Source organism: Eulemur rufifrons, chromosome 28 (genome assembly GCF_041146395.1).
Source record: "Eulemur rufifrons isolate Redbay chromosome 28, OSU_ERuf_1, whole genome shotgun sequence".
In the NCBI taxonomy this organism is placed as follows: Eukaryota; Metazoa; Chordata; class Mammalia; order Primates; family Lemuridae; genus Eulemur; species Eulemur rufifrons.
The window spans coordinates 40,784,550-40,812,147 of NC_091010.1; the positions used below are offsets into that span (position 1 = coordinate 40,784,550).

General features: G+C 38.5%; 1 protein-coding gene across 4 annotated transcripts in view; it reads left to right on the forward strand.

The window, feature by feature from the left end:
- Window positions 1-852: 852 nt before the first annotated feature.
- TNKS2 (tankyrase 2) overlaps window positions 853-27,598 on the forward strand; it is a 63,620-nt gene continuing 36,874 nt past the window's right edge. For 2 of the 4 annotated variants that reach the window (XM_069461046.1, XM_069461047.1), the window contains exons 1-7: window positions 1,080-1,333; window positions 14,530-14,754; window positions 18,724-18,819; window positions 20,532-20,568; window positions 20,725-20,800; window positions 21,233-21,327; window positions 23,542-23,608. In XM_069461046.1, coding sequence (XP_069317147.1) covers window positions 1,135-1,333; window positions 14,530-14,754; window positions 18,724-18,819; window positions 20,532-20,568; window positions 20,725-20,800; window positions 21,233-21,327; window positions 23,542-23,608 — 795 coding nt within the window. In that variant the 5' untranslated portion in view covers window positions 1,080-1,134. Of the gene's footprint in view, window positions 1,334-14,529; window positions 14,755-18,723; window positions 18,820-20,531; window positions 20,569-20,724; window positions 20,801-21,232; window positions 21,328-23,541; window positions 23,609-27,598 lie in introns of all 4 variants that reach the window. The other 2 variants (XM_069461048.1, XM_069461049.1) reach the window with 2 other exon arrangements.

The window sequence follows — 27,598 nt, forward strand, 5'->3', positions numbered from 1 at the left end:
ATGTATACCTTCTCTCAGTTTCCTGAGAAGGGGATGGGGTGGGGAATGATCAGAACAACTACATCACTACCTTAAGCATGAAAATGAATTGTGTGCTTTTCTAGGGTTCCTCAGTTACACACACACCAAAATTACAACTCGGGAAACTTTCCCGGAGATGTGTGTGCCCAGTGTATCCGCATCTCAGGCAAGTCCCGTACAATATTGACTTACAGACAGTTCCTCTAGTCAGTCCTGAGCTAATAACTTACTATGGAAAGAGTAACTGATCAGAGCCATTCCTCTCAATTATTGTTACTTTAGACTTGAAATCAACTTTCATGGCTTTCCTGATTTCCTTTAAATTATATAGGGGCAGTGTATCCAAACTTGTAATTAAATGTAGAGAAACTCGCTCACTTCTGAGACAAGAAACAACAACAACAAAAAAGGAATTTCAGGGGAAAGTGAAGGGACACAGTAAAGAAAAAGGAAAAGAAATCCGCCAGGAGAAAAGGATGTGGAAGCTGAAACACCCACAAATTCCACACTGAGACTTCCAAAAGAGCAAGCAAGATCGGAGCAAAACTTTCAAGGGCTCTTTTTCAGTGTAGTACAGTAAGAAAGTTCCGTTGGAAAGTCCACCGCTTTTAAAAAAAGACAATACGCAGAGTCGCTCGGCTGCAGCAAAACCCACCGCAAAGATGGCGGCGGGACGAAGCCCCTTCTCCTCCCGCCGCCAAAGGCTCTAGCCTCACATTTCCCACAAACCCTTCCGCGCGGCCCCCGCTTGCCGAAACCCGCCCGGCCAGTGTCCGGCCATTGCGCACGCGCGGACGACGTCACGTGAGCTGCCAGGGCTCGACGGAGCTGGCAGGAGGGGCTTTGCCAGCTTCCGCCGCCGCGTCGCTTCAGGGCTCGGGCGGCGGGTTCGCGCGGCCTCCGCCGCCGCGGGGCAGCCGGAGGGCGCGGAGTCGAGCGAGGGGCGCGCGGCGGCGCGGCCATGGGACTGCGCCGGATCCGGTGACAGCGGGGAGCCGAGCGACCCAGGCCCTGAGCGCATCTCCTCCGGGGGGCCTCGCCCTCCTGCTCGCGGGGCCGGGGCTCCTGCTGCCGTTGCTGGCGCTGCTGCTGGCGGTGGCGACGGCCAGGATCATGTCGGGCCGCCGCTGCGCCGGTGGGGGCGCGGCGTGCGCGAGCGCGATGGCCGAGGCGGTGGAGCCGGCCGCCCGAGAGCTGTTCGAGGCGTGCCGCAACGGGGACGTGGAGCGAGTCAAGAGACTGGTGACGCCCGAGAAGGTGAACAGCCGCGACACGGCGGGCAGGAAATCCACCCCGCTCCACTTCGCCGCAGGTAACTGGGGCGAGCGCCTCTCTTCCTTGCTCCAGACCCCACCTGCGCACCCGGGCCTCGCAGGCCCGAGACCAAGTAGTACTCCTCTGCCCCCGACCTTTCCCCCCAGGACTCTGGTCCTGGTGATCTCGCCTTCTGAGAATAGGGATTGAGGAGATTAGAGGTGGGGTGAGCATACGGCGCTCACTGGAAGTAGTTTTATGGGGTTGGGTTGGGTTTTCTGGCTTTGTTTTGTTTCACACTATCAACAATACCTATATCAACTTCCGGTCTTACTACCCTAAAAGGCCCCTACACACAAGAAAGAGTGATTTGAAAGGCCAGTTATCTCCAAAACCTATCGTTCTTGCAAGTTCTATTGTAACTCTTACCAGTCCTTGGGTTAACGTCTTAAAGGCCTTTGTAAAATGCAAGGGTGTAGTTTGGGAGGGATAGTTAATTATCCATTGACACATTAGTGTTAATTGGTTTATCAGAGTAGCCAATCATTAGCACGTTTCTGGAGAGGCTGGAACTGGAAATTGGCATATTTGGGAGAACTGAGATCTGACTACGCTGGGTGCAGGAAGTCTTTGCCCCCCACACACAAGTTGGAGTGGAAAGTAGTAGGATGAGTGAAAAGGTGGTACAAGTCCTTTAGCTTGGATGTAGAATTTAAGTTGGGACTAACCTTACCTCATTCTGAGATTTAGGTCGTTTGAATTACTGTCTTTTAAATGTATTAGGTTCACTTTATGATACAAGCGTATTAAGTTTAGTTGAGTAATTGCAAAGTAACGGAGATGGGACACAGCTTATTTCCATAAAGCATTTATACTTTTCACTTTGAGGAAAGATTATCTGTAACCTCAGGTGAGCCATGTGTGATTGAAAATGGGAGTAAATTCTCACCTCTGATAATCCTGGTTTTTTATTTAGTGATTGTTGGGGGAAAAAAAAAAGAAAGGGCTATATTTTAAAGTATCCCTATTCTTTTGGGGCAGGAGTGATGAGCAGAGGAGCGTGAGAAAGATTTCCCTTGTTCACAGACATTGTTTTTATACTTTCTACCAATTGGAAATTTATTTGCTTTAACTTGTTCCCATTTTAAAATGTAAATACTACCAGAGGGTATGATTTCTTGATCAATTGCGCCTTTGTTGGGTTCCCAAGCCTTTTTAAAAGAGGAAGGTTTGAAGACGATTTGTGGGAGAACTAGAAATAGTTTGTGAGCAGTAGAAAGAGAAGGGAGAAGAATGCTAAAGTTGAATCACACCTAGTTAGCCATTTTGCCTGAAATTTTGGTGGTCATTGCCGCCACTCTTCACCTAATTTGGATTGTCCTGTTTGACCATGTAGTCAACATTTAAACCGCTGATTTGGCAGACTGTCACAACCAACTGATACATAATCCAAAGGGTAGTGTTACTTAGATTCTGTTCACTTGATCTGTGGGATAAAAATAACCAAGGAAGCTCTTAGTTGCTACCTTTCAAGAATTTGGTGTATTAATGAGTTCATGTCTGAAAATAGTAATATTTAGAGGTGCGAGGTTATGGTATGAGCTTTTCATTGACCTTGTTCCTCCTCTACCATCTCACCTTCAGTTCTGTCCCAACATTTCAAAGCCTTTTTAATATAGCTTTCATTTTGTTTGTTTAGATTGAAATGGAAAATTTAATATTTTGAGAAGCAACTCACCCACCACAACTTACCCAAATTATCATGTGTAGGTTTTAAGATTAAGAATTTAAGGTTTATACCTTAATTCAGGAGAATAATAAAATAAAAATTACTAAGGGGTCTACATTCAACCAGAACTTTAAAAGTCTTGCATTTAAACCCAGGCAAATAGGAAACTTTTTTAAAAATTAGCTTTGTAAGTTTCATCTAAATTATTAATTAGATTAATCAGAGAGGACCTCTTTTTAAAATTTTGTACTTCAGTGCACTCCGCCTGCAATTTCTCTTAATATACAGAGAATACATTTTATAAGCTCTCTTGTAGGTAGTGAGTTATCAATCATGTTAATATGCAAAGTATATTGTTGGAAGTTCAACATAGATGGTGGTATTATGTAAATTGCTTGACCAAGCAGTTTTTTGTGTTTGTACGTTATAGAGTAAGCTATTGGAGGGGGTAGGGGGAGACATCGTAGTTTTAAAATTTTTTTAGCTGATTAAAGTTTGGAGGTTTTATTAGGTGGCTGGCATGTTTTTGTCTTTTTGTTTTGCTTCCCAAGGAACATTAGGGATAAGAGGTGTGTGTAGACGACAGAAAATGAAGAACAGTTTAGAAAAAATTTGATTTGTCTTTTCATCCAAAATATTTAGTTCAGCTCCTAGCCCCAAGGGAGTTAAGTTTAAAGGTAATCAACATAAACAGGAATTTTTCATCTAGGTGTTTTTTTATTATTGAACTAGATTACATACTTTTCTTCTAGATATATGATTTAAGAAGTAATTTCTTAGAAGACAAATTACTATGAAAGTTGTTTCCTTTTCATTCAACCCACTGCCTGCCCTTCCACCACACACAGACATACCCACAAGATAGGCACGATTTTTTTGTGAAACATCACAGAACTTGTAGAGGCAAGTTGGTGTGGCAGGGTGAGTGCTGCTCTAATTTTACTAAAAGCAAAAGTGAAATTCTTGACAGTGTAATCCCTTGGAAAACATCAAATTAAAGTAAAGGAGATCCTGTTTTTCTGAATTTATTTCTGAAAAATAAGGAAGAGCTGACAAACTTTGGGAGAAAGTCATGTTGGTACCCATCATAGAAAAGAAAAAAAATCTATGGCATTCCTTACATCTTAGAACTCTTGGGGAGGCAGTAGAACTCCATGGCTTGAGAATCTTAAATATTCTTTGGAGTGTGTAGAGTGGTATCATTCAGTAGAGGAAAATGTAGAATCACTCATTAGGTTCAAGAAATTCAGGTATGTAGATGGTGAAAGGAAATGATATAGAGAATGACAAGTTGAAAAAGTGCTAGTATTATAGAGTCCTAGGTAAACAAGGTAACACTTATTTTATATATGTAGTATGTTATGTATTTGTACATATGAGTATGCCACTGAGCCATGTACATTGGACCAGTTAGACTGAACTTGAATTATTAATATTATATTCAATTGTATTAATTGCATATAAGAGGGAATTTTTTTAATTCAGAGGAGGAAAGTGGAATTAGAGCATCTGGAATTTATTGTACAAGTAACAGATACAAAAACTGGAGTTGCTTATTCTACAGATGAAAGAAGACTATACTATGTTACTGTCTTCACATATATGGAAGAATCATGTAGAAGAGTTAGTGGGTATGACTTATGTGGCTTCGGCATTCAAAAATAAGGCCAGTAGGTGAAAGGTTACAAGGAGTCAGACTGCTTTTAACAATCTATTCTGTGGTAGAACTGGCTGGAAGTATCTAAACAGTGGCTGGATTGGCATCTTTCAGAGATCTTGTAGAGAGGAGTTCTGCATAGGGTGGATAGTTTGACCAACAGTTATAATTTGATTGGTACAAGAAAGTGAGATGATTCTTCCAATTGAAGGTTTTGACAGCTCAAGTACCAGAGATGTACTTGATTTTGTGATTACCGTTCATATCTTTTCCCGGAATACTATTGAAGACCTCCAGTAACATTTCAATAGCATTTCCTTCTTTGGCTGTAGGCCAACATCATAATTCTGGGAGATGCATAAAATGTATCCATATTTTATTTATTTAAAATGAAACGGGGTCTTGCTATGTTGCCTAGACTGGTTTCGAACTCCTGAGCTCAGGCGAGCCTCACATCTAAGGCCTTCCAGGTATCTGGGATGACAAGGACATGCCACCACACTCAGCCTATCCACACTCTTTACCTAAGACTACAGTTATAGATTATTGTTTTCAGGGTTGGTTTTTGCTGTGGCAGATAATTAAATCCTACCTCAGCAGGAAACCTCAGTATTAAATAAAGATCAGTCTATTAAAAAATTCATAATCTTTCTTGACTCTTCAAATCTCCCAATATGTTATCAGGATTCTGAGCTACACCTTTTTTCTCAGCTCTTGCTGTACTTACAGGTAGACAAGAGACTTTAATGAAAACTAGCTTAGAGTACTCCTTTCAATATTCCCTCATTCAGATTGTCAGAATTTCATCACCCCAAAGGCCATGGCATCCTTTTCCAAATTTCTACTAGTCTGGCCAGATAGTATATCTGTCCGAAGTTCAGATGTGCAAAGACCTCTCCCTGGTATTCCTCATTCTTAAGAGATATATGTGGGAAATGCCTTTTCTGGGTCTTTGTAAACTAAAGTCAATAGTAAGTGAGAAGTTTAAAATGACATTCCTCAGAAAAATCTGTCAACAAGAGTCCTGGCTATATAAGTCAAAGCTAAAGGCTGCTTGATTATACCTTCCCACATCCCAGACCATCAGAGCTTTCTCTGTTTTGTGGCATTTGTTGACATTTTTTGTCTGAACTTTTCCTTCTGACAAATCCCTATGCCTAGCCTACCTTTAGATAGGCAAGACATCACCGTCTCATGTTGGACCAGTTGTATCATCAGTGGTCAAACCTATCTTTAGACTGTAAAAGAAAGGAAGGGATAGCACTTAGTGAAACCTCCTAGAGTTTAAGTTGGTTTCTCTGTAATGACTTTGGCTGCCTCACAGCTTTTGGGAAGCTACTTAGATGAAAGCATGTTTCCAGTACAGTAGCAAAATATGATACTGTTAACCATAGTCGTGGATGGCAAGATGGTTCCTGGAACTGCTGAAACTGATAGCATCTAGGTCGTAATGAAATGTGACAAGAAGGAAATAGAATAATAGACTGCTTTTCTTGTGGGCACAATCATCAAGTCGCTATTTTTTATGTGAGGGTCCAACAAAGTATCAGACATGCATTAAACAAGTGTTTATCAAGCCCCACTACTATATGCCAGACACTGGCCTTGTCCCTGAATAAACAAATGAACAGGATGTTATACCTGCCATTAAGCGACACAGCGTGTTCATCAACAAATACACTTTCCACATAGGTCTGCTTTTCTTCACTGTCAGGATTTTGTAGTAGATTCATACTTGATGTGTGGTTTCTTTCTTTCTTTCTCTCTTTTTTATGGTATATGATTTCATCAGAATTTTCACATGTTAAGCAGTGTTTCAAAATGGATGGTGTTCTATAATTATAAAATAAACTACAATGTATCCTGAACAGCCATGACTAGTAACTTCAGGCTTCTTATTTCTAATAAACAGATCCTTAGGATATGGAGATTGGCATTGACTCTAAAGATATTCCTATTCATGTTCTATTAGGTTGGTGCATAAGTATTGCAGTTTCAGACCATAAATTTTAAATCATTATAATGAGGCTCAAACACATCTTTATTAATCAAAGTAGGAACCATTACAATCAACACATTTTTGCCAAGAAGTAAGTTTGTTTATTCCTGCAGCATAAAAATCCGTGCTTCGGGATGCAATGAACTGCATTTTCCCTGCAAAAGGTTGTTGAGATGCTTGAAGCAGTGGTAGTCAGTTGATGAGAGGTCAGGTGAATATGGCGGATCAGGCAAAACTTCATAGCCCAATTCGTTCAACTTTTGAAGCGTTGGTTGTGCAGCATGCGCTCAGGCTTTGTCATGGAGAAGAATTGGGCCCTTTCTGTTGGACCAGTGCTGGCTGCAGGTGTTGCAGCTTTCGGTGCATGTCATCGATTTTGCTGAGCATACTTCTCAGATGTAATGGTTTCACCAGGATTCAGAAAGCTGTAGTGGATCAGACCTGCAGCAGACCACCAAACAGTGACCATGACCTTCTTTTGGTGCAAGTTTGGCTTTAGGAAGTGCTTTGGAGCTTCTCGGTCCAACCACTGAGTTGGTCCACTCCAGTTGTCACATAAAATCCACTTTTCGTCCCACGTCATAGTCCGAGTGAGAAATGGTTCATTGTTCATTGAAATGTTTGTACAAGAAGAGAAGACGACACTTCAAAACGACGATTTTTTTTTTTTTGGTCAGCTCATGAGGCACCCACTTACCTAGCTTTTTCACCTTTCCCATTTGCTTCAAATGCCAAACAACTGTAGAGCGGTCGACGTTGAGGTCTTCGGCAACTTTTCGTGTAGTTGTAAGAGGATCAGCTTCTACGATTGCTTTCAGTTGCTTGTTGTCAACTTCCGATGGCCAGCCACTGCACTCCTCATCTTCAAGGCTCTCAATCTTTTTGCAAAACTTCTTGAACCACCACTGCACTGCACATTCATTAGTAGTTCTTGGGCCAAATGCGTTGTTCATGTTGTGAGTTGTCTCTGCTGCTTTATGACTCATTTTGAACTCGAATAAGGAAGTCACTTAAATTTGCTTTTTGTCTAACATCACTTCCATAGTCTAAAATAAATATAAAAAAAAAGCAAGTAATAAGTCATTAGCAAAAAAACAAAGTGAGAGATGCGCATAAAAATGATGTATGACATAACCACATTTAAGAATGTATTCCAATATCAGATGGCAAATTTCAACAATGCTAAAACTGCAATTACTTTTGCATCAATCTATGTACGTGGCCAGTGTGAACATGATCAGAATGTACCCTACAAAGCTATTTTTCCTTCAAGAAATGGATCCTTAATAGAAGCACTTTGAACTATTTTTGAGACCATAGCAAGGGGAATTTAATCAGGGATTACCCTCAGCGTTTGGGAAGTATATTCAATCTAAAAGTTTTCCCAAACTTCCAAAAGTGGGAGATTTTTTAATTGAAATAGCTATCTTTAAATAATTTCCTTTAGTACCAAGATGTACCTTCAAACATTCAAAATCTCAGACTCTTTATCTGCTCTTTCAGCATAGCAGATTACCTCTGCTCACATACTATAGTCCTTACGGTGTGACTGTAAAAACTTGTTGATCTCTACTGTCAGTCTCTAAACTGGTTTCAGGCATCTTAATGGCTAGGGAATCATGCTGATACAAAGTCATTGACCTAGAAATCATCTGTGTCTTGGAATGTTGGTAACCGTGTAGATACAGTCACTTGACCCATTCTACCCATATCTTCTCAGCTAAAACTTCAGTTTCAGTAAATCTCTCTCTCTCTTTAACTCTGGTTTCAAGCAAGCGTCTTCTCTTTCCAGTGGTATTTTAACAAAAGGCTACTATTTGATCTTCTGGTAGATCACTAATCCTTTGGAACAGATATGTTCCCAATTGACACTGTCTCTTATAACAACTAAATGTTTTACTACAGCTATTTCTGTGTCTACCTAACTCTCCTTTTGGGAGGAGTCAGCCTGTGAGTCATTTTGATTACATCAGATCTACTTATTACCACTAAAGAAATAGTTATTCTTCTAAAAGTGCTGGGGTACATCAAACAACTTTGCAAAGGGAAAGGTGTCTTGACTAATCTTTATTATGATTCTTTTTCTCTTACTCTCCAATTTAAGAAGCCTTTTCTAAAAGCATTTCCTGCAGGTGGTTGCTGAGTGGTTGGGAAAGCAGAACCATTAATGGGGGCAACAGTGGATGGCCTACTTGGGGAGGACAGTATGATCAGCAGTGCTCAGGTAGTGATAAGGAAGACTCAAGTCAGGGCTAATGACAAGATTTGACCTTCCCCTCTTTGAGATTTTCCTACTTGGCTTTTGCAATGCCTTTCTTTCTTAGTTTTACATATCAGTTTCCTTTTCTTATACTGATACATTAATTCAGCAAATATCAACAAATTGCTATGTACCATGTACTTTGAAGGGCACTAGGAAAGTAGTAATGAACTAAGATACCCATGGCTCTTGCTGTTTTTGGAATTAGGAATCCAGGAAATAAGTAAACAGTAATTACAAATTTTAATAAGTACCCAAGGGATGCTGCTGTGAACAGCAAGACAAAAATCTCTGCTTTTATGGAGCTCACATCCTAGTGAAGGAGAGAGGGAGACAGAATGAATAGTGTTAAGATAGGAAATAATGTGGATGGGCAGAATGTACTGCTTTAGATAGCAGGGTCAAAGATGGCCTTCTTAAGGTGGTGACATTTAAACAGACTAGTCAGTGAGGATGCTATGTGCAAGGGAAGAGCATTCCAAACAGAAGGGTAGCATGTACCAACTCCCTCCCATACTTGACAAACTGAAAGAAAGCTGTATTATAGTTGGGAAAGGGAAGAAAAGTATGAAATGAAGTTAAGAAGGTGAGTGAGGGCCAGTTCACACAGACAGCCTAGAAAGCCATAGTGGAGTGAATTTTATTATAAGAACATCAATGGGAAACCAATGAATTATTTTAAGTAGAAGTGTACTATGAAGATTGTTTTTAAAAGGTCTCTGGAGGCAAGTAGAAATGAGAGGCCCACATAGGAGGCTTTTACAGTAGTTTAGGCTGGTTGGAGCAGGGCAGTGTCAGTGGAAATGGAGAGAAGTAGGAACATGTTGAGTTTGAGATGCCTTTGAAATATCCAGGAGGAGATCTGGAATTTAGGTGAAACATTCTGGAATTTAGGTGAAAAGTCTGGAGTGGAGATTTAAATTTGAAGGTTGTGTAACTAGGTGGTATTTAAAGCCATAGGAATAGGTAAGATCATCCAAAAAGAGGGTAGAGAACTGAGGCTTGAGGAATCCCAGCATCTAGAAATTGGGTGGAGAAAGCAAGAAGCCCCCAGCAAGGTATGACATGTCTAAAACTTGGATTCCTCATCTTCTGCCACAAATCTATTTCATCTGCCACCTTCCCCCTTCTCAGTTGATGGCAAGGCAACTCCATTACTCGGGCCAAAAACCTTGAAGTCATACATGACTTATTCCTCAGTCTCACTCTTTCTCTCTCTCACCCTCCTCACTGCACATCCAATCTACGAGGAAACTATGCTGGCTCTACCTTCAGAGTATCCAGAATCTGCCATTTATCATTATCCTGACAAGGGCCACCAGATTGTGGTCCAATTCACCATAATCTCTCACCTATTTCTACCGATAACCCTGTACAGTCTAGTCCCAGCACAACAGCCAGAGGGTACTTTTCAAATGTAAGTCATATGTTAACTTGTCAGCTCAAAACTCTACAGTGACTCTCCATTTTCCTCAGAGTTTAAAAAAAAAAAAAAAAAAGCCAAAGTTCTCATAGTGGTCCTCAAGTCTCTCTCTCCACCCGTCATTACATCCAACCTCATCTGCTATGCTACCCCTTTATCGCTGTGCTCCAGCCGCTCTGACCACCTTGCTGTTAGCCAGTAAGGCTAACTCCCTCATCTCCTTTAAGCCTTTGATCAGATGTCACCATCTCAGTGAGGCCCTCGGTGATCACCCTATTCACCTTTACAGTCCCCTCCCATTAACACATCCTGATCACTCCCTATTCTGCTTTTCTTTTTCTAATCACCTTCTAACAGGTATTTTTTATATTGTTTATCTCTCTCATCTCCATAGAAGAGAAGTTCCTCAAAGGCAGGGGTTTGGTCCGTTTGTTCACTGGTATGTCTCAACCACCAGAAAAGTGTCTAGCACATAGTTGATATTTTCTAGTCATTTGTTAAATGAATGAATGAGACGGGAGGAAAACCAGGAGGATGTGGTGTCATGGAAACTTTGTAGAGGGTGTTTCAGGAAGGAGGGAGTAGTCAGTTGTTGAATGTTGCTGAATGGTCTAGTCAAATGAAGACCGACGACATGTCCTTTGGGTTTGGCAATATGGAGATTTTAAGTGACCTTGATGAAAGCAGTTGTAAGGAAGAAGCAGAAGCCAGACTGAATTTTGGGAGGAGTGAATGGGAGATAACCCTTACAGATTTGGCTATGCAGGGGAGCAGAGAAATGGGAATGTGAGTTCAGGGAGAATAAAGTAGAAGATATCAGAACATGTTTGCATACTATTAGGAATGATTTAATAGACAGTGGGAGAGATTGATTTGGAGTTGGGTGGGTGGATCTTGAGAAGTTGAGAAAGGATTTATGGTCATGACTCCAAAATGTCTGTCTTCAGCTTAGAACAGTTTCCTGAGTTCAAGATCCACAGAATCTACCACTTACTGAGCATTTGTCCCACAGGCACCTCAAACTCAACATTTCCAAAAACAAACTTTATCCCACAAAGCCTGCTGTTTTATTCTTTATCTTAGAGATTTGATAGTCATCCTCATCCCTTCTCTCCTTTCAACAAATTAGTCACTGGATCCTGTCAATTTTCTCTTCTAACTCTCTTAGTTATTCCTGGCAACATTGTGTACAGTAGTAAAAGATTGGAAACAACCTAAGTATCCATGAGAATGGAACTAGTTAAATTTCGGTACTTGGAATCAAGAAAATATGTACAGTACTGATAGGAGTTGATTTCTAGGGTTATTAGATTTTTTTGAAAGGAAGATAAACGTTATCTTTAAAAAATATTAGTACTCCAGCCTGAGTAAGATCGAGACCCCGTCTCTACCAAAAATAGAAAGAAATTATATGGACAGCTAAAAATATATATAGAAAAAATTAGCTGGGCATGGTGACACATGCCTATAGTCCCAGCTACTCGGGAGGCTGAGGCAGAAGGATTGCTTGAGCCTGGGAGTTTGAGGTTGCTGTGAGCTGGGCTGACGCCACAGCACTCTAGCCCAGGGAACAGAGTGAGACTCTGTCTCAAAAAAATATATATATATATTAGTAGGTATTTGCTTGTGTATATATACAAAATAACGTAGGAGATATAAGCTAGAAAACTGACAATCAGAAGGAAAGGAACTGAGAGGGCTGGTAATAAGGGTAGAAGGCTTCACAACGCACCCTTCCTACCAACCAGGTGAATATTACCTATGCTGTTCACATGAACCATGTGGGTAATATAACCTATCCACAACAATCTTGTTTGTTTGTTTGTTGTTGTTGTTGTTGTTGTTTTGAGACAAAGTCTCGTTTTGTTGCCCGGGCTAGAGTGAGTGCCATGGCATCAGCCTAGCTCACAGCAACCTCAACCTCCTGGGCTTAAGCGATCCTACTGCCTCAGCCTCCCGAGAAGCTGGGACTACAGGCATGCGCCACGATGCCCAGCTAATTTTTTCTATATATATTTTTAGTTGGCCAGATAATTTCTTTCTATTTTTAGTAGAGATGGGGTCTCGCTCTTGCTCAGGCTGGTCTCAACTCCTGACCTTGGCCACCCGCCTTGGCCTTCCAGAGTGCTGGGATTACAGGCTGCTGAGCCACTGCGCCCAGCCTCCACAACAATCTTAATTTTGGCCCTTATAATCTTTCATATGAACCACGGCAGTAGCCTTCTAAAATCTTAAGGACTTGTCAATCTCCGTTCTCCACACTTGATCCATTTATCCCCACAATCACCAAGGTGATCTTTTTTAAAAAGGCAATTGGAGTCACTGCCCTAAACAAATCCTTCAGTGACTACTGATGTGATGTGGCAGTGTTTTTCAAACCGCTTCTAAGAGATGCACAGAGATACAGGGATATTTTCTCTTGAGTCCTTGTGAGGGGAAGAAGGAGGATTCAACTAGAGTAGTTTTTATTTTATTCAATTAATTTACAACTTTACAAGTGCCAGTACATACTAATTATTGGGTATTTAACAGTAACTATGTTGTATATGTATTGGAATCTTAAATAAGAGTTCATTGAAATCAGTCTGAAAACAGATTGAAAAACACTAGTCTATGAGATAAATTCCAGATGCCACCTAAGCATGACATACTCCTAGGATCTACCAACTTTGGCATTCTGTGTCCTGGCAATTATGAAGGATTTGCTTTTATACCTCCATATCTTTGTACATTTTATTTCTTCTGCTTAGACAGTAGTACCCTTCCCTTGCTCAGCTCCTTATCCCCACCTCTCCTCTTCTCATTCTTTTAATGATTCCTTATTTTTCTGTACCCTTTCAGCTCAGGTGTCATCCCTGGAATCTCCTCTGAGAAAGTCTTTTCCATTCTCTGCTTTCCCCCAACTAGGAGTTCCCTTCTTTGAGCTCTAGTAGCACTTTAACTGTTCTTTTTATAGCATTTATATTATGCTAAAATTAGTGGTTCTTATGTGATTCTCCACATCTTAAATTGTGAGCTCTTTGAGAGGAGGGAGAATCAAAGATACAAAGATACTCATCTTTATGACCACAGAGGCTAGCAGTGTTAAAACAAACCAAGAAAAAAAACCCAGTTAATCTCTTCAGCCATCTTTAACTCCTCCATAGCTACAACCAGGTCAACCTCAGGCATCCACCTTGGAAAGACTGTACCATTGCTTTCTTATCCACTTGTATGCTAGTCATCTTAGAAGGACTACATTCAGGCTTGGAGGTTTTAAGAATATTCTGGAGAAATTTCAAAAGAGTGAGCAGTTTCTTTCCCTCTCCCCTAACACGCATATAGCTCTCCATCTGTTTTAACATATGCCTGAAATCCTTTTCATTTTACAATTAGTTGTAAAAATGTTGTGAGTACTAATGTATGAGAATGGTAAGAGATTGAAACTCATTGGTACTAAATGTGTAAACACTTAATAGTATTAAAGAGTTACCAGACTTTTTTGTTTTATTTGATTTGGGGGCAGTTGAGCAGAACTGTGGAACATGGCTATCTAAAGGAGGCTTCCTACCTGGAAAGAAGTTGCTTATGTTGTGCAAGTGGCAAAGTAGAGGCTCCTTTGAAAAGACACCTGATTTCATACTTTTGCCTGGGGTCCCCTCTCTATCTCACTACATAGACAAATACAGTCTGTAAGCAGATCTTTTTTTGTTGCTATCTCACAGTCCCCCAGTTTAGCAGAAACATTCTATGAGACAAATGTAGGAAAAGGATTCTAGCAAGAGTTAGTTTTGTTACTACTTCATAAGGTAGTGATTTACATACTTCAGTTATGTACTTCGAACATTTGAAAATGTACACACACTATAAACAATCCAAACTCTGTTTGCAATTAGAAATACTGTTGTAGAGTGGGAAACATTTGGACTTTAAGCTTTCAGTCACTTATTTTGTAATCTTTCTCTGAAGTTAGTAGTGGTACCATCCAAGGCTCTACTAAGGTACTGCTACTACTTAGTGGAGAGACCCTTTGGCTTTATCATTAGGATTAGTTGATGATGTATTTCAGATTACCTCTTAATTAATTCTTGAATTGTTGAATCTGTTATTATTTTCCATCCTAAAACATTTTAGCATGGATGGTACTTACTCCAATTTGATACATTTTCCTTGTGAACTCAAATGTGGACTGTTTGTTTTCTTCTAGGTTTTGGGCGGAAAGATGTAGTTGAGTATTTGCTTCAGAATGGTGCAAATGTCCAAGCACGTGATGATGGGGGCCTTATTCCTCTTCATAATGCATGCTCTTTTGGTCATGCTGAAGTAGTTAATCTCCTTTTGCGACATGGAGCAGACCCAAATGCTCGAGATAATTGGAATTATACTCCTCTTCATGAAGCTGCAATTAAAGGAAAGATTGATGTTTGCATTGGTAAGACTATTTACTTGTTAGAGTTTTCCTAATGTTGTAACTATTCTGAACCTAAATTGAATTCATTTGTTAACATCATTAAATTCTGTCAGGCTGAATTTAAATATTTAAGAACACTTCATGATTTAATCTAACCACTGTTTATGAAGTATCTTTTTGTGTGTGGTACTGAGCCTAAATTTCTTTGGAGGATAGAGTACAAAGTTCCTATTCTCTAGAAATTTGCATTCTCTTGGGAAATAAGACACACAAAGAACCAGATAAAGGCCTGGTGAAAGTGAGCAGGGAGTGTTAGAGGATAATGAGTTGGCAGGAGTCAAGTCAAGGCCCTATCTCCTGGAGTCTTTCCAGGAAGTAGTGGGGGAAAGGTTAAAAAGGTAAGTAGGGACTTCTTGAAAAAGAGCTATAAGTTCCAGATTTAGGAGCTTGATATTACTGGGTAGGCAGTGTGGAATATCAAAGATTTTTGAGTAGGGGAATGGTGTGATGAGTATGTAGTGTACTGTCATACTCCCCATAATATTTTGATCAACAATGGACCACATATACAAGGGTGGTCCAGTAAGATTATAATGGAGCTGAAAAATTCCTATTGCCTAGTGAATTGGTAGCTGCCCTAACTTTGTAGCACTCAGGTGTTTGTGGTGAGGCTGCTGTAAACAAATCTAACGTGCTGCCGTTCTTACAAGACACAGCATATACGATTGTGTACATAGTATGATACTCAATTAGGTCAATAAACAACTATGTTACTGGTTTGTGTATTTACTGTGCTATACTTTTTATCATTATTTTAGAGCATACTCCTACTTTAAAAAAAAAAGTTAACTGTAAGACAGCCTAAAGTAGAAGTATTCCTGAAGGCATTGTTATCATAGCAGATGACAGATCCATGCATGTTACTGCCCCTGAAGACCTTCCAGTGAGACAAGATGTGGAGGTGGAAAACAGTGATAGTGATGATCCTGACCCTGTGTAGGGCTAGGCTAATGTGTGCGTGTCTGTCTTAGTATTTAACAAAAAAAGTTTAAAAAGTAAAAAAAAAAAAATTTAATAGAAAAAAGCTTATAGGATGAGGATATGAAGAAAGAAAATATTTTGTACAGTTATACATTGTGTCTGTGTTTTAAGTTAAGTGTTATTACAAAAGAGTCAAAACATTTTGAAAAAATTAAAAGTTTATAAAGTAAAATTACAGTAAGCTATGGTTAATTTATTATTGAAGAATTTTTTTATTAATATAGCATGGCCTAAGTATACAGTGTTTATATAATCTATAGTAGTGTACAATAATATCCTGGGCCTTCACATTCACCACTCACTCACTGACTCACCCAGAGCAACTTCCAGTCCTGCAAGCTCCATTCATGCTAAGTCCATACAAGTGTATTGTTTTTTGTCTTATATATCATATTTTTATTGTATCTTTTCTGTTTAGATATGTTTAGATACACAATACCATTGTGTTGCCGTTACCTAAAGTATTTAGTATATAGTAACGTGCTGTACAGGTTTGTAGCCTAGGAGTAATAGGCTATATTGTATACCCTAGGTGTGTAGTAGGCTGTACCATCTAGATGTGTATAAGTCACTCTATGATGTTTACCCAATGACAAAATTGCCTAACAACACATTTCTCGGAATATATCCCTATCATTAAGCAACACATGATTGTATTTTAGAAAGAGTAATCTGGTAGGAGGCTGGGTGGCATGGGTGGCGTCAGGGAGACTAGTTAAGAAGCTGTAGAATAACCCAGGTGAGAAATGATGAAGGCATGCCCTAGGGTTGTTACAGGAGAATGGAAATGGCAGGAAAAGTAAGAAAATTATATAGTATGTGAGAAGGCTGTTTGAGTGTTTTCATTAACCTGGTATTTAATTTTCTGAACCTAACAGATTCAAGGGTTTTAAACTCATTGCTACCTGAGCTCTGTTATTTCCTAATGCAAAAACGGGCAGTTGAAACCCTTAACAGATAGAAAGCCAGTTCTGTGCACTAGGAAAAGTCCAGGGCTCTGTGCTAGACTTAAATTCATTCCCCCATTCCCCCAAAACTCCAAATCACTTTTTATGACAAAGTCACCAGCTTAGTTTAAATTAGGTCATTTGTTAAGATGCAAAGTGGATTACCTGGTTACCTTTGCACAATTCTCCTTTTCTATATGTTATCTTAAATTATTACTGCCGGTTATGCTCAAATATACTGCTTGTACCACATGACGCATCCCTGTACCTCAGAGTCTCAGACATATAAATAATGAGTTGTGATAATATAGAGTTTTTCAAATATGGTTATAGATATGCACTATCCAATATGGTAGCTGAGGACTTGTGATGTGGCTAGTCTAAATTGAGATGTACTATAAAGGAAAAATACATACCAGATTTCAAAGACTTAGTACAAAAAGGAATATTAAAACAATTAATAATTTTCATATTGGTTATAATATAAATGTAAATATTGAATATTTTGGATAATATTGGGTTAAATAAAATGTGTTAAAATTAATTTAAACTGTTTCTTTGTTATTTTTTAATGTAGCTACTAGAAAATTTCAGATTATCAATGGGGCTCACATTTTATTTCTATTGAATTCTGTTAGGAGTGAAGCAGAATGGAAATTAACCCTATCAAACAAAGAATAGGAACTGAGGTTCCTTTCTGCATGATATCTGCCTGTCTTCCTCTTAAGTCCTTATTTATAGATAGAGTATGCTGGAATATCTTTATATAACAAATAATAATACAGAGCACACAACACAAGGCTTCTCTTTTTAGTGTGTCTTGGATTGTAATGTATCAGTTTTGATTTGGGGCAAAGCAAATACTCTACAGAGAGTATTTGGATATTAACTCAAAATTCAATGTAATTAACCAAAATTCTCAGCTGGCCACCCCCATCCATGAATCCCTCAGTTAATATGTTTCCAAAGAAAAATTAAGGAATAATTTACACTTTGGTTTCACTGCTTAGCTAGTTTACCTTGCTGTTAAAGTGCAGTGTATGATGGTGTCAATAATGGACAAATCCAAGCAGTCTCCTCCTATTGATTAATGTATTCAGCTTTCTTGACGAATAGGGAGATGATGAGTGATGGCCTTACAGAATTTATTGAAAGCATAAGGAAGCTATCCAGTTTTGTTTAAAGGATTTTCATGTGTGGTTTTTTTTGTTTGTTCAAAAGCCCTACAAATCTCTATTCTTGGGCTGTCTACAGCTTTAGACATTTTATTTCTGTTAAGTCTTTCTTGCATAGGCAGTGTTCCTTTGGAATGAGAAAACAAAGCTTTCAAGCAAACTCGCCTTTTTTTCCCTCATACACTCTTATCTGTCTTTGGTCACTTGTCACCAGCTCTATAAATAACAAAGGAAAATCTCACATGGAACTCAAGGTAAACTTACCTAATGTGTCTTTAATGCATTAAATAATGTAATTTTGTATATATTCTTACATTTAAAGTGTAACAGTTACCGTTCTGTCAGGATATGAAAGGTCTTTAAACAACTTTGAGATTTCTTTTTTTTTTTTTTTTTTTTTTGAGACAGAGTCTCACTCTGTTGCCCAGGCTAGAGTGAGTGCCGTGGCGTTAGCCTAGCTCACAGCAACCTCAAACTCCTGAGCTCAAGCGATCCTCCTGTCTCAGCCTCCCGAGTAGCTGGGACTACAGGCATGTGCCACCATGCCCGGCTAATTTTTTTTTTTTCTATATATATTTTTAGCTGTCCATATAATTTCTTTCTATTTTTAGTAGAGATGGGGTCTCGCTCTTGCTCAGGCTGGTCTCGAACTCCTGAGCTCAAACGATCCGCCCACCTCGGCCTCCCAGAGTGCTAGGATTACAGGCGTGAGCCACCGCGCCCGGCCACAACTTTGAGATTTCTAGACCAGAATTTTTGAGAAACTTGTTTACTAAAATCAAGTTGTCGTGATTACCATTGTGAAAAGTAGTGTTGCTATTTTGCAGTGCTCTTACAGCATGGAGCAGAGCCAACCATCCGAAATACAGATGGAAGGACGGCATTGGATTTAGCAGACCCATCTGCCAAAGCAGTTCTAACAGGTAAGTTTGTGTACTCTGGTTATTCCAGGACAAATATAAAGAACAAGCTTGCCTAGGTAGACGGGCTGCCTCCTGCGGTTGGTTAATAACCTCAACTAGATTTTAAAATAATGTCAGTTCACTTCCTATTCTTTTCTGCATCTAGATAGTTGATGTTTGATCCTTAAGAAAGATAAACCTTTTTTTTCCTCTTTTTTTTAGTTTAAATTTGTCTTTGCCTTATTGGTGACAGGATTAATGTGTGTTGCTCTCATGTATTCAGGATATTTTTTAAATATCCCTAAATTTTTCAGATAACAATGCCTGCCTACTGCTTTATGTGAGTTTCCTAATCCAAAATTCAAAATACTTCTTGGTCCCAAGCATAACGGAGACTCAACCTGTACCATTCTTTCTTTCTTTGGGTCTTTTTTTTTTTTTTTAATTATATATTTTAATCATTTTTTATGGAATGCTTTCAAAAAGCACTAACCATTCTTTTGCTTTTCAAAACAAAGGATTTGAAGCATGCTCATTTTAGTGCCATGAAGAGTGCTAATTATTGTACTCTGCGATAACATATTCATGTCCTTGGAACCTATTACGATGTTGAAGGCTATAGTTTAGATAAATAAGCTTTTCTGAATTGTATGTACTTCACATGTTTTTCCCCTTGTCAGTGTGCTTTCCTCTTAAGCAACTCTGCCATATGACTTACTGGATTCTTATCTACTGGGTGATGATCATTAGAAGCATGTGTAATCTAAAAGGCAAGAACCTGAGGGGTTTTGCTGTGAGCTTCGTGCCTGAACTTTGTGATGTTTCTTCTGGCATTGCTGAGAAAGTTTAGACTAGTCCCTGAAAAGACTTCTAGAAATGTGAACTATTATTGTGACTGTCACTTCAGTATTTATTTCTTCCTTGACAATTCCATGTTATTCCATGCTTTTATCTTTTTAAAAAACCGTGGAGCTCAAGAGAAGCCTTGCCTTAGCAATCAGTACACAGTTCACATTGTGGACAGTATTTGGGTATCATTTCAACAAATCATTATGTTAATTTAAATTTTAGTGATTTTATAGTTTTGTTTATATTCATTTATAAAGGTAAAAGCTATAAGTATAAAGAGTGTGTAATTAATCTTGTTTTTATATTTGTATACATTTAAAGTAGTATTAAATAAAAATGATCTTCGTGTTGAAACATCTTCTAGATTCATAAAGATGTTAATGATTATATTTAATCATTGATGCTGTAGATTCTTTTGTCATTTCTGTAATGTTATATTGGGTTTTGTTTGTTTTGTTTAGGTTTTGAATGAAGTCGTGGATACGTTTTGTTTCTCTGTTACAAAAATAACATACTCATTTTAGGAAATTTAAAGGGAAAAAAGAAGAGGAAGAGCTCATCAGTAGCCTACCACTCAAGACAAACTCTGTTAATATTTTGGTATATTTCTTTCAGGGCTTTCCTTTTTCTGTGCCTATTACTGTTATATGGTTGTGGTCACACATCATTATATAACATTGAATTTTTTTTTTTCACTTTCATAACAAAGGCATTTCATGTTTTTCATACAAATATTTTTAAACTACATGATATTCTGTTAATCATATTCAATTTATTAGAAATTTGTTTCTAAATATATCTACTTTAATTGTTCCGTGGACATCTTTTTGCATAAAATTGTCATTAAATTTTTTAAGTTTCTGCTTATTTTTTTTCCTACACAGGTGAATATAAGAAAGATGAACTCTTGGAAAGCGCTAGGTATGTACTAATGTTATAAATATGTAACGTAAATACTTTACCATAAGCAAACCTTAAAAGAGAGTGATTTTTTTTTTTTTAATGGTTACAATACATATCTCGAGACAAAATCTCCTAATGAGTACAAATTGCTAAAACTTTTTTTGTGTGTTGTAGGAGTGGCAATGAGGAAAAAATGATGGCTCTACTTACACCATTAAATGTCAACTGTCATGCAAGTGATGGCAGAAAGGTACTTCCTTTTGCAGCTAAGTTTGTGCTTATCTCCTGGTAACATGAAGATGTGTTTATCTTTTTTTTTTTTTCTTTTTTTTTTTTTTTTGTAAGCACCCATCTCTTGCATATGTGTTTATTTTATCATAAATTAAAATATATTTGAAGAGAGTGCTGATGTTTTCTTTTAAGCAGTATTTCAGATTAATTCTTCAACTTAGTAAAACTTTGTTGATAATAAACATTTAATTATTTGCTTTCTGTATGCAGCGATGAACTTATAAACTTTTATACTATGCCTTCAGTATATTGGTTAGATTTTATAAAAACCAAATTCATAACTATTTATTTAGACAGTGAAGTTATAATTGGATTTTCTGGTTTTATATTTGGGTTTTTACAATTTTATCCAGCCATTATTTGAATTTCATTAATTTGTTTGATATTTCAGTCAACTCCATTGCATTTGGCAGCAGGATACAACAGAGTAAAGATTGTACAGCTGTTATTGCAGCATGGAGCTGATGTCCATGCTAAAGATAAAGGGTAAGTGCTTGAACAAAAATGAGGACTTCTTAAATGTTACTGTCCTTATAACAATCTCTGTAACATAATAATCAATTTTTTTTAACTAAACATCATTAATATTTATTGTTGGTTGCTCTGAGGCCACAGGAGATTATAAAACCGTAAACCTGCTACTCGCAGGGTTTACATTGCACTTTAGGAGGCCTGACAATACCAGGATATCTCTCCCAAGGGCCAGGTGATAAATAGGGATAATACTACAGGAATTCCCAGGAGAGAACTATCAGTGATGACTAGAGTGGTTGGGAGGAGATGGTACTTGACCAATACCTTAAAGGCAGGTCTCAATTCAACAAAGCAAAGAGTTTGGGGAACATTACTCTCCAAGAGAATTGATAAAGTGGAGATGCTAAAGCGGATATTCCAGTGACTAGACCAGCTTGGCTGAAGTAGATAATTCATGTGGGAGACAAATGAAGGTTAGGGTGAGAGAACTGAACATTTGAGGACTTGGTATTGTAGCCTAAGGAATTCAGATTTCATTCTGTGATCTGAAGCAAGGGGTGGGGTGACTATTCTAAGAGTTTTCAGAGGTTCATTCTGGAGTGATGTGTAGGCTGCATTGGAGAAAAAGGAGGCTAGAGCCAAAAAGCAGGAAAGTGAGCGTTATAAAGGTTCAGGTATAATGAGTGTCCATGGTGTGGCAGAGGAAATGAAAAGGAAGGCATAGATATAAGAGGTATTACAATGTAAGAATGAATGAGATTTGTTGAATGTCTGGATGTGATGAGAGAGAAAGAAATAAAAAGAAAACTATATTTCAGTCTATGAAGCTGAGTTAGATTCAATAATACACATACTGAAGTATAGGAAGGAAAAATTGTTGGGGGGGTACAATTTGCGTTCACTTTCACAGCTCTGTGTTTTACGAGATGATGATAGGAAAACAAGTGGAAGTATCTAGTAGGTAGCTAGGACTGACATTGGTGCTCAGGCAAGAAGGAATCCTATATTCAAAAATGGTAAGGAAAGCCACGAGCCTTTAAAGAGAGGACACAAAGAACTAAAGACTAAATTGCAGGTGGCCATAACTTACCAGGGGCCACATGGTGGTGGCTGTAGCTATAAATGAGTGATCCCAAGGAGAAGGAGAAGCTTAAAGATAGAAGTCAAGAATTTTAAGATTCTACTGTACCTTCCCATGTAGAAAGTTCTTTCTCCGTTCCCATCATGAAAGAATTGGGTTTCAGTTTTTTAAGGAATATAGCCATTTATCTTCCAGGATATCAAAAAAGTTTCTGAGAAGAGCCAGTGTTTGAGCTGAGTCTGGAAAAGAAGTGTAGAAGTGAGCCAGACCAAAGGAGGGAGAGAAATCTATCCTACACCCAGGGAGCAGTATGTGTAGAGACGTAGAGGGAACCACAAGTTTAGTATACCATTATTGAAGGGTAAGGCTAGAGAGGGGGTCAGATCATTTTGTGTGCCACGTTAAAGAAATTGGAGCCCAGGCCGTGCGCGGTGGCTCACGCCTGTAATCCTAGCACTCTGGGAGGCCGAGGCAGGTGGATCGCTTGAGGTCAGGAGTTCGAGACCAGCCTGAGCAAGAGCGAGACCCTGTCTCTACTAAAAAAATAGAAAGAAATTATCTGGCCAACTAAAATATATATAGAAAAAATTAGCCGGGCATGGTGGCACATGCCTGTAGTCCCAGCTACTCGAGATGCTGAGGCAGTAGGATTGCTTAAGCCCAGGAGTTTGAGGTTGCTGTGAGCTAGGCTGACGCCACGGCACTCACTCTAGCCAGGGCAACAAAGCGACACTCTGTCTCAAAAAAAATAAAAAAAAAAAAAAGAAATTGGAGCCCTCTCTTGAAGGCATGGAAGAACCACTAAGGATGTTAAAATAAGGAGTAGCCACGTCAGATTTACCTTTTAGAAAAATCTGGCCACAGCTTAGAAAGTAAATTGGAGTAGGGGTTATTTCAGTAGTGCAGAGGAGAAATAATATAGATCCAAACTAAAGCAGTGATAGTAGCTGTGGGGAAAAAAGGAAGAAGAATTTGAAAGAGACTTAGGAGTTAGAATTGTTAGGACTTAAGGTTCAAATGGATGTTACTGAATTTTGTACATTTTTAAATAGAAGGTCAGATAAGCCATTAAGTCTTAACTTGTAAATTTCCTTAGGCTTTGGGAATCTGTATTTAACACAGGCTTTTTCCCCCTCTCATTGTAGTGATCTGGTGCCATTACACAATGCCTGTTCTTACGGTCATTATGAAGTAACCGAACTTCTGGTCAAGGTTAGTTCTCTTGTACTTTTCTAATTATTTTCTATAATTACATAAAATTACTTGAAAAACTTCTTAGTACTTGATAGAAATAGGAGTATTATAAAATACAGGTGATTGCTAGGTTAGCATCTGAGTGCTTTGAGATTTTTGAGATACCAAAATTTGAATATAAAATAGCACTACCATCTTGTAAATAACAGATTAAGTGATTCTATAAATCACTTTTGTAGCTAAAGGTGAACTTTCAAAACTCTGATATCAAAAAGCAATTTTTACTCAATTATATATTATTAAAACCACGAATTATATTTGCAAGATTTGCTTGGTAAGCTTCACTTCTTCCAATATGCTCAGCAGCTATTTAACAAACAGGTTTGTAAGACTAGCAAGAAACTTCTTCTTTTGACCCCTCTTGGGTGAGATTGGACGATATCGAGAGTGGATCCCAGCATGCTAGCTATGCCTATTTCCTTCAGTCCCTCAGTCTCTACATATATATTTGCCCACATTCTTGAGACTTCTGATACCCTGCACCCAGTCTACCCCTTCAGTACTTTTCCTCATTCTCTCAGCAGCTGTCATGGAAACAGAAAGAGGACACTTGCTTCCAGTGCCTCTATGCATCCTTTTGAGTGTGTCCTTACCATGGAATACGTTCTCCCACAGAAACAACTTTATAATAATGATTAGATACTCCCAGCATCTAATCGCACATAAGCCCTTTTAAATTTATAATGTGGTGTAATGTTTATACGTTTATAGCAGTAATGCTTTTGCTTCTTGAAAAACTGAATCTTGAATTCAACAGAACATGTTACTATGGATAAAAATGAAACATCAAACAAATTGCACTAGGACTTAAAGAAAACTGAGTGGTATTTTCCTAAAACCTAGTGTTTTACTAAATAAGAATGAAAGGCTGGCTAGAGGTTATACTCAGAGAAGGGGTTAGCTGAGATGAGGGTGCAGGCAGATACCAGACTAGTAAGGTTTAGAAAAGTCAGGAGAAAGAAAGTAGATAGGGGTTGGGAATATAGGCGGAGGTTCTGGGCAATGCGGAGTCAATTGACAACCCTTGCTAATTAGTCTGGCCAGCAGAAGCTGGCATTTAACAGCAAGCATTCAGTGACTGCTTTCCATGTCTAGGGCACTGTGCTAGGAATGGAAGTCACCAAGACATTCCTGAACAAAGCATTCAAATAATGAAGGTCCAGTACTAACAGGCACAAGAATAACAAGGAATTCTCTTAACTTTCATTTTCCTCATAGCTGCTAAGTACAAGGAAGCTAGTAGATGGATCTGGCTAGAGTGAAGGGAAAATTTCTGTCAAGTAGATTCATAATTAATTAAACCATTGTGTAGAAAGTGCTGACTGATCTTTCTTTGCTTAGAAGGGAATGTTGGAACTTCTAATGGATTGCCATGGGATCTATCTTTGCCTTTATTATAGTCCACATTTTTATTGCTGACTTGATAAAAAAAATTAGAAGAGATGTTTACCAAGTTTGCAGACTAGCATGAAGTTGGGAAGGATAACTAATATTCAGGTTGATAGAATCAAGGCTCAAAACCATCTAACCATCTTCACAGGCTCTAAGCTTGGGTTGAAGCCAGAAAAATGAAATTTAATGGGGATCAATAAGGAGTATTAAGTTTACAAAGAGACTTAAGTTCTTATTCACAGGAACAAGATGTGAGAGGAGAACATACTTTCGTGTTTACTTCATGTTGAAAAAATAATATAGAGCTTTTAAACCAGGAGCGGTGGCTCGTGCCTGTAGTCCCAGCTACTCAGAAGGCTGAGGCAGGAGGATCGCTTGAGCCCAAGAGTTTGAGGCTGAGCTGTGATTGAGCCACTGCACTCCAGCCCAGGCAACAAAGCGGGAGCCTGTCTCTAAAAGTAATAAGAAGAATCTAGAGCTTTGAAATTACCCACTAATTCAGTTTATGTGTAAATTGTGATGTGACTACTTAAAAAGGTATTGTATTAACAATTTTATGCCAGTAGTAGGATTATAGTGTCAAGAGCAAATATAACAATGGATGCACTGTACTCCACACAGTCAACCCACATTGGAATCTGTTGTTTTAGGCTCTCGGCATTTTTTAAATTAATTTTTTAAACTAAAGTATATTTAGTTGAGAGCCACCAGGATAAGTATAGAAGGATGAATGAAAGAACTTTAATCTAGATATTTAGACTGAAAAAGATAAACATAAGAGTTGCCTTCAAATGCTGCAAAGAAGAGTATTGATCTCTTTTGCTCCAAAAAGACAAAACAAATGGATAAAAGTTAAAAGTGCACATTTCAACTTAATGTACAGGAACCTAACAATGAGAGTTATCTAGTAATTATAAAAAGCCATGCTAGCTGAGAATTAGCTCCCCATTGTTTAAAGTACTAAAAGTAATAAGTAGCTGGTTCACCTTCTGTCAAGAATTCTATAGAAGGGATTTTGTTTGATGGGAGGTTGAACTAGTGTGACTTCTGTGGTCCTTCCACTCCAATACTTGGAACCGACTAAAATTAAAAAGTCTGGCAACACAAAGTGTCAGCAAGAATGTTGAGCAACTAGAACTCAGACATTGCTGGTGGCAATGTAAAATGGTATAGCTACTTTAGAAAATTGTTTGGCAGTTTCTAATGCAGTTAAACATACATCTTCCATGACAATGTGTGTCCATAAAGAGACTTGTATAGGAATATTTATAACAGCTTATTCATAATACAGGTTGAGTATCCCCTATCTGAAATGTTTGGGACCCAGAAGTATTTCAGATTTCATATCTTTTCAGATTTTGGAATAGTTGCATATATAGTATATAATGAGATATCTTGGGGATGGAACCCAAATCTAAACATGAAATTCATTTGTTCACATAACACTTTATACACGTAGCCTGAAGGTAATTTTATATAATATTTTTAATAATTTTTGTGCACAAAACAAAGTTTGTGTACATGAGGTCAAGTGTGGAATTTTCCACTGGTGGTGTCCTGTCAACAGTCAAAAAGTTTTAGATTTTGGAGCATTCCACATTTTGGGTTTTCTCACTAGGGATACTCAACCTATAGTCAAAAACTAGAAATAGTCCAAATGTCCATTAACAAAATAATAGATTAGTAAATTATGATATAGCTATGCTATGAAATACTCCTCAGCAATAATGAACTGATACAGCAACATGAATGAATCTCAGAAACGTTATGTGTGTGAAAGAAGCTAGATAAAAATATATTATAGAAATGTATATTCTTTCCTTTTTATGAAATGCAAGTACAGGTAAGTCTAATACATGGTGCTAAAAGTCAGAATGGGGGCAGGAATTGTCTATAAAAGGAGCATGAGGAAACATTCTGGGGTAATGAAAGTGGTCTATATATAGTTTGATTTGGGTGATGGTATCACGGATATATATCTGTCAAAACTCGTCAAACCTACACACTGAAGAGTTGTGTGTTTTACTATGTATAAATTATACCTCAACAGAGGAAAAAAATAGTTCTTGGAAAAGATACAGTTTAAACCTAAAGCTTAATTTTTTTTTTATTTTTTTTTTTTGAGGAGGAGGGGTCTTGCTCTGTCACCTGGGCTAGAGGGCCGTGGCATCAGCCTAGCTCACAGCAACCTTAAACTCCTGGGCTCAAGCAATTCTCCTGACTCAGCCTCCCAAGTAGCTGAGATTATAGGTGCTTGCCACTACGCCCAGCTAACTTTTCTGTTTTTAGTGGAGACAGGGTCTCTGTTTTGCTCAGGCTGGTCCGGAACTCCTAACCTCAAGCTATCCTCCCACCTTGGCCTCCCAGAATGCTAGGATTACAGACGTGAACCACTGCACCCAGCCTAAAGCTTAGTTTTTAACTGTTCTGAATAAAAGAATTAAATAGGCCCTGTGGGCAGGACTAGCAATCAGCTACTATTTTTCTGTTGGGAGAAGTGTATACTTTCTGAAATAATTAGCTTAAAAAGTGAACTTTATAAACAACCTGTTTAAG